At 42.1% G+C, this 7835-nt stretch overlaps 1 protein-coding gene across 1 annotated transcript in view; it reads left to right on the top strand.

Moving 5' to 3' along the window:
• Window positions 1-1888: 1888 nt before the first annotated feature.
• The window catches only part of znf385d (zinc finger protein 385D), a 126342-nt gene continuing 120395 nt past the window's right edge, over window positions 1889-7835 (top strand). Inside the window, exon 1 of the mRNA XM_079240813.1 lies at window positions 1889-1903. Within this exon, the coding sequence (XP_079096939.1) occupies window positions 1894-1903 (10 nt within the window). The 5' untranslated portion in view covers window positions 1889-1893. The remainder of the gene's footprint in view (window positions 1904-7835) is intronic.

Here is a 7835-nt window from a genome sequence, read left to right as displayed (position 1 = left end):
CTGCATGGACAGACAATAAAGTTTATCTCATCTACTTGCTGAAACCATTAAGCATTATGTTCAAGTCCAGTGACATGAGAACAAGGTCATAATGTGAGCTCCTGCAAGTTTTAGATGTTTACCTGCTGCAACAAACTCAAATGCAAGCTATTCTTCTGACTCAGATGTGCTGCAGCAGGGAAACATCTAAAACTGGCAGGAAACTGACCGAAGAGCGCCAGAGTCGCTGATCCCTGGCTTATCATATCAAATGTTTTGGGCAGCTTCCAAAAAAGGGACTCTTTATATTTTGTTTTTAACCTGAAGATGAGCTGATAGCATGTACAATCTATTAAAAATTACATGGTGGCACAGTGGTTAGCACTGTGGCCTCACAGCAAGAAGATCGCTGGTTCGATCCTTGGCTGGTTTGGTCTACCCGTGTATGCGTGGGTTCTCTCCAGGTACTCAGGCTTCCTCCCACCATCCATAGACATCCATGCTAGGTTAATTGGTTACTCTAAATTGCCCCTAGGAGTGAGCGTGAGTGGTTGTTTGTCTCTCTGTGTGGCCCTGTGATGGACTGGCGAGCTGTCCAGGGTGTATCCTGCCTCCAGCTTCCCCGCAACCCTGAATTGGATTAAGCAGTTTAGAAAATGAATGAATGAATAAAAATTACATGTAATATTTAATCTTTTAGGTTTTATCTCTTTATTACAATCACCAACTTTCTTTTGTGTGGCCATTTACTACAAGAGAAACATTAAAAGAGGATGTCCAGACATGCTGACCTTTACCCTTTATAGGGCACTTAATGAAATACCTTGAAATTAGAAACTTTAACCTAATGTTGTCCTGCTGGTATGTACCGAGACCTCCATTCTATTACATTTTTTATATATATTTTTTTTAAAAAAAAGGTTTTATGCTGAAAATGAAAGAAAACAAAGTGATCAAAAACAGTCACTTGCCTGATAAAGGGTTAAAAAGCAGAAGCATCTGTGCTGTGGCGCAAATAGAGTAAAAGCAAACCAAAGTGGTAAATTTGCAGCTACAAGGCCAAAACAAAGAGATAAAAGATGCTAAAAGACTCCAGACAGAAGAGTCGTTGCTGGAACTGTGATTGACCTTTTCTGCAATAATAATATTGCTGCTTTCCAATCCAACAGTTGCATTTCTGAAATACCTGAAATGAAAGATGCTTTTCTGTTGTCTTCACGTTGCCTTATTCATGTAAAAAGGCGAAAGAAAAAGAGGCAAAAAGAGAAGAAGAAGAACAGCGCTGAATGAAGGGAAAGAAAAGATGTTTGCAGAAGCAACCTCTGGGAGAACGCGGGAACAGTCCAAATAGAGAAAAAGAAGACAAAAAGCATGCTGGAGGTGGAAGAAAATCAAATAAAGGAGTGACAGCGGAGAAAAGCAAGAAGTAGGAGCGACGAGGAGAATTCCGTTGACACATAAAACAAAGATGAGACAAGTAGAAAGCGACAGACAGAAAAGACATTTGTGAAGAAGAAGCTGCTGCTGGAAAATGGAGATAGACACCTCGGAGAGAGAAAAGAAAGAGGCAAAGGGAATCAGCGTGTGGAGGAGCTGGAGAGGAGGAGGAGGAGGAGGAGGAGGAAGGAGGGAGGGGAAGAGCTAGAGCGGAGGGGAGGGGACGAAAGAGGCAAGGAGGACCAGTACGAGGAGAGGCAGAAACGGAGCTCCACATACAGCAGCGGCGTGCAGAGCGCAGCATGCAGACAGGTCATTGACGCTGCTGCTGGACTCAACACACATGCACACACACACACACCCCTGAGGAGTGTATGACACATGCACAGGCTGCCCATGGACACACACGCACTGGCAGGGCACCAGAGAGGAAATACAGCAAACCCCCGAGCTTGAGGAGCTATGGAGAGAAGCAGCATGTTCTTTGGTGAGTGTTTGTGTTGAATGTCTGCTTGTATGTTGTTTACATCCATCATCTTATCCCCAGGTGTGTGTGTCTGTGCCAAGTCTTTCCTCTGAGTGTGAATGTATGGGATTTCACTTTACTTGAAGGTGGGTTGTAGATACTAAAAGCATGAGCAGTAGAAGCACTGGTTTCCATTAGAGAAAAGAGCGTGAAGTTACTCACCTAGAAGACCTCCAGTTTCTTTCCCCCGTGTGTGTGTTCGCTGCATCTGCTTTATCACAGTCAAATGCTGAGATAAGTGCACATTATCCCCTGTTCTAAATGTAAATGTGATCCAGCTGGGCAGTTCTTTTTGTGGAAAGTGAAAAAGATGGATATGAGCTGTGACTGCTGAAAACATCAAGTTGTTCACTGAGGGCTTCACATGTGGAATGAACCTGCTCCTCAGGTCAACTTCACAATGCTTCTGGGCTGGTTTACTTAAGAGCTTCTGGTCTTGTCTTTGGGTATTCAACCAACACGCTGTCTGCAGGAGTCCACACAACGAGTCTTCAGAGCAACTTGTCTTGAAAGGAACTGCAGAAAGGCTCTTTCCGTTGGTGTATTTGGAACAATCTGGAGGCTTTGGAGGACTTAATGTGTGTGCAGCTTCTAGTCAAGAGCTCCTCTCACGGCTGGCCTACATTGGAGGAATAATTACACACGCATCTGGAGTTGTGAGGGGATGAAATGAAAGGAAATGAAAGTCTTTTTTTTTTTTTTTAACATCCCAGGGATTAAAGTGATCTGAAGTTATACTGTGGCTTGTGAGTGCGAGAGGGATTTTCTCTTGTTATGCTATACACAGAGGAGGGAGGTTGGGCAGAGAGAAAGGAAAAGAGGACTGGGAGCATGTAAATGAATAAGCTGCCAGGTTCAGAGACAGCTTCAGCTCTTTGAGATCCACTGCCGATGTTGCTCAGGTGTGAAACTGCTGGGAAGCAAAGAGAAAATGAAGATGGTGCGGGTCTGTTTGGATGGATGGGTTTGGAGCATAGGGTCATTGTCTGCTTTCAGGATGTGCATCATTTTTGCATTTACAAATGCAGTCCTGAGTGCACAAGTGCGCTGCATGGGTGGGTGGGGGGGGGTCGGGGGGGGGGGGGGGGGGGGGGGGGGGTGCTATCCCTTAAAAGATTCATAACAGCGTTTGTTCACCGGCTCTGAATAGCTGCTGTTTTAACAGAAACATGTTTTCTGTTGAAGTGATTTATATCGAGCGACTTATCCAAGTCTCTGAAACAGAACACCGGGGTCAGAGAAAATGAAAAAGCAGATCAAACAGAAATTTTCTCCTTTCATACATCAAGACCCAGGCAGTAAATAAACTGTGACCGAGCAGCTTAATAGATGTTAAGTGTGTCCTGCAATCCTGTAAGCTATTAGTGGCGTTGAGTAAAGTGATCTCTCCGCTGCGTTTCCCAAAAGTTGTCATCTTTCTTTTTTTCCTTAAAATTGAACATCATGCCAGAACGCAGGAGAAATGATCACTGGAGTTAATTCATAAACAGTTATGTTTATTAGTAAGCTACACCAATGATGCTAGAGACAGCTAGCGTATGCTAATATGAAGGGGATCGCTAAAAGCACAACGTAGAGAGGTTCATTAAATTTCCAAAGAATTTAGAGTTTATCCTGGGAAGGTTAATTGGAAAATCAGTGATAGTGTAGCTTTCAGTGTTTTAAACCCCCTTCCCCCCTTTTAGTACTCACTTTGTTCATTTTAATAGGGGTGAAATGATTTTACTTCCCCCCCAGCTTGAAGCAAAGTACTGATCTTCCAGCATGTTAAGGGTCAACAAATACAATCAGCAACTCTCATGGAAATTAATCACATCTGGAACATCATCAGCATATGAAAGAGATTCAGTGGAATTCAGGTTTATCTAATAATTGGATTTGTATTTGCTGAGGGAAATGGATGGCGGTGCAAAAGCAATCTTTTTATTATGAGCCTCTTTGGACTCTCATCCTCTCTGGACAGATCTTATCTGAGGAGCCGCCAGGTTCAGGACAGCAAGAGGAGGCAGAAGGTGGAGGAGAGCAAGCCCAAGACGATTAATTATTAATGCCACTCGGCGTCCTCCAGACATCATTTTTACTCTCCCTCCCCTTCTCTCGGCATACTGCCGCAGGAGTAAAAATCGCTGGAGCCCAGACACATGGATTCTTCAGGAAGGGCAGCACAGAGGACGGTCAGAGTCTGAGGCAGAGGGCGATACAGTGACCAAACACGTCCTTTCCACTGTTACTGTATGAGATGCTTCATTAAACAGTCCTGAAGAGAAAAGATAACAAACCAATGGTATACATTTTTTTTATCACCTTATCTTCTTTCCAAAAGTCAGTTCTGCAGCATTTCTAGGCAAATTCAGCAAAAGTCATCTCCAGAGTTAAATTTTTCAATATATTTTAACTAGTTCAAGTCTTAATTTGATTTATTAGCATCATATTTCACTAAACAAAGCCCTAAAGCTTGGTTATCAACTACCAAGAAAAGGAAGCTAATGCTGGATGTGTCCACGTTTCCTTAGAGGTGTGACAAGAAAACATGACAGATGCAAATGCTGTATTCACTCTTAGACTTAATTTGGACCAATTCCTGAGGGTTGCTTCCTTTGCTGTTACGTTCTCTAACAAATTGCAGACATTGTCTGACAGCAGGTAATTGGGGGGGTAGTGTAGGGTTGGTTTATAACCAGCCTGTTGAGGCTTAAGAATGATGCTGTGAAGATAGCTGATGAGGGGAATCTGAACACTAAAGTAGTGGTTGTAAAACCAAAACAAAGCACTTAAAGACGTTAAAATGTGAGGGCCACATTTAGTTTAATTTAACCCATTGTTGACTAATTTCTTGTCCTGAGTCATGCGTTTCATTGTGCTTATGTCGTCACATGTTCTGATACAAATGAGTCTCATGGACATCGTGCAGAAAAATTGCACATTTTACCACTCCCGTTGAATTTGCTGGCAGATAAATCAAGCTATGATTGCGTCCAAGATATTTTATTTGAATCAGAGAAATTAGTTGAGCTGCAGACAGAAACTGAGGCCCATTTGCAGCTTTCTGTGCAGCCTAAAACACGTTGTGTACAAATCTGTGGCTAAAATTTGCATAGACAAACATTTAACAACCCCAGCCACTTACAAATCTTCCATTTTAGCCATTGCATACTTGTGTCAGTGCCTGGATGGGAAGTTGACAGTAAGCGGTTTCAGCTACAAAACTCCACTCACGGTGTAAACAGATCAGCTCAGGAGAGGTTGCTTGTTTGCAAGCTAACATGCCAACATGTAGCTAGGCTTCCTGTACCGTTGACCTTTAGTGTTCAATTTCTTTGGCTTGCTTTTTCCTTGATTACTTTCATTTCAATCACATGAATAAATACAGGTGAAAGAAAACTAAACTGCAAGTCTAAAGACGAAAATCCTGAGCTGCTCATGCAGTCACATACCTTTTTAATGACTGTGACCTGCAGACCTTTCGAAACGGAACGGCTCTCTTGAGTGACTCAGTGAAAAGTAGACAACACTGTCAGCTGCAGAAGCAGCCCACCTGGTGGAGTCGGGATTTAGAAGATGTCAGCATTACCCAAATATTAACATTTATAGCCGAAAACTCTTTCAGCAGTGACAGTTCTTAATACACGGCTAATCCCTTGTGGCGGCTGTGTTTATCTGCAAAAGCGTCCAAAAACTGACATTTTCTGCTTGAGTGCTGGAGCGTAGTGAGGTCAGTTTGGGGCTCAGGTTTCAGGGTTAAAGATCAGTTTATCAGCCAGGGACTCGTCTTCCTGTTCAGCCTTTATATTCTTCCCTTCTGCCCGTGGTGACAGATGCTTAGGCTTAAGAGACCTGTTGGAATGTGCTCATGTGTTTGAGCATGTTGGCTGAATTGTGATTGCTGTTACCTTTTGATACTAGAGGACAAAGAACACATGCACATTTAACTCTTTCCGCCATGAACAGCCTGACACTCTTGGAGATGAAAAGGTTAGATGTTGAGCACTTCACCACATTCCAATGGATTATTAAACTTTTTACGCTCTACTGATCTGACAGCTGGAGTTCAGTTGCTCCTCATGTGATCTAGTCATAGAAACTTTTTCACTTTCTGTGTGTAAGATAATATCTGTTCATCAGTTCCTATTTAAACAATTATGGTATGACGTCTCACATAAATATTCATTGTCCCTAGAGAATTTTTCCTGCTTCTTTTTTGATTGACATTCGTGGTTTGGAGTGAGAGAAATATGTATAAAGCTTAGCTCAGGCATTTGTTCTCCCCTCCCAAAAACGCTGTGGTGATCCGTTCACCTTCCTTCTGCTGCCTGTTGCTCAAATTTCAATTCAACCTACTCAGTTATTTTGTTGCTTTTATTTTTCTTTTCGCTTTACGAAATAACTGCAAAATGGATGACATTCCCAGCAGCATCAGTTTTACTTTCTGTTTAATCCTAATTAGTAACTGTTAATCAATAAAATTCTATGTAAAGGTATGAATTATGGTAGATAACACATTACGCATCGGCATGTTAAGATGCTATCATAAACCTATTTAAAGGGATCACTCTAAGATACTAATTGGTTGTGCTGCCAACATTCTGTTTTATATTCAGTGTTGAAAACATGATATGCAAGGCTATGATGTATTTATAACATGTGGTCCAAAGTCCTGCACTGAATATGGAGCAGAGTGGTTCCCTATGACATTGTTCTTGATCTGAACTCCATTCTGATGTTGTTACAATCTCTGAATAAAATAAAAGCTCAGATGAAAGAACTATAACAACATGTAAGGACATCAGCAAGCAGCAACATTTAAAAACTTGAATATAAATCAAATCATTTCATCTCTGTGTGGCCCTGCGATGGACTGGCGAGCTTTCCAGGGTGTACCCTGCCTGTCGCCCAAAGTTAGCTGGGATAGGCTCCAGCTCCCCCACGACCCTGAATTGGATTAAGCGGTTCAGAAAATGAATGAATGAATGAATAAATCAAATCATAAAGGAGAAAGGAGCCCCGGCCACGTGAAAAGAAAAAAAAAAAGACGTGAGCAGACTGCAATCCACCACACGATGGGTCGTAGGATCTGGGCTGCCAACCTAACCTATAATCCAAAACTCATGTAAAGAACCAAAACCAAAAGCAGTACTACCAATGACATCCAATTTCTACTCCTGTGTCCAAACAGCAAAAATAAATTAAATCTGAGCTTCTTGATGTCCTGAGTGGCAAAGAGGTATTATTTTATGTCTGATTGACAGTAGTGATGGAGTCTACTTGTGACCTCTGTCAGCCAGTTAGAAGTGGATTGTCATTACCTAGAGAGAGATCTAGTTCAAAGCACAAAATGTAAAATGGCCCACACAATCACAAAGCCAGCTCATAAACGTAAAAACAAATTCCCGGACGAGACCCCAAATATTCTGCGATCCCTGAATGAAACAGGCTTAAACACAAAACCATAACATATACAATCACCAGCAAGCAACAGCATTTCAAAAGAACTTTGATAAAAAAATTTAAGCATTGAGGAAGAAGGACGGTCTTGACAAAAGAAACAAAAGCCAGGAGCAGACCACAAACCACCTCATGATGGGCCGCAGGATCTGGGCTGCTCTGTTAACCCAAAGAACCAAAGGTGAACACAGGACTACCAGTGACTCTTACTGATGTTTATTATTGGTAACTGCCAGTAAACCACACTCTCTTGGCTTTGTACCTCCAGGTGAATTCACCCAGTCAATCATTGTAGAAGGAGAACACAACAGGTCATAATCACAAAAAGAGACCACCAGGTATCACTCAGTGTTTATCCGACATGCACTGGCTAAAAGAAGCTTGTTTTTACTTATACGCTCAAGGTGGTTCAAAATAGGAGATGGATGTGCAAGTATTGTGCAACCCTGGG

This window comes from Telmatherina bonti, assembly GCF_933228915.1.
Source record: "Telmatherina bonti genome assembly, chromosome: 5".
In the NCBI taxonomy this organism is placed as follows: domain Eukaryota; kingdom Metazoa; phylum Chordata; class Actinopteri; order Atheriniformes; family Telmatherinidae; genus Telmatherina; species Telmatherina bonti.
This window is presented reverse-complemented; position numbering and strand designations above follow the sequence as displayed.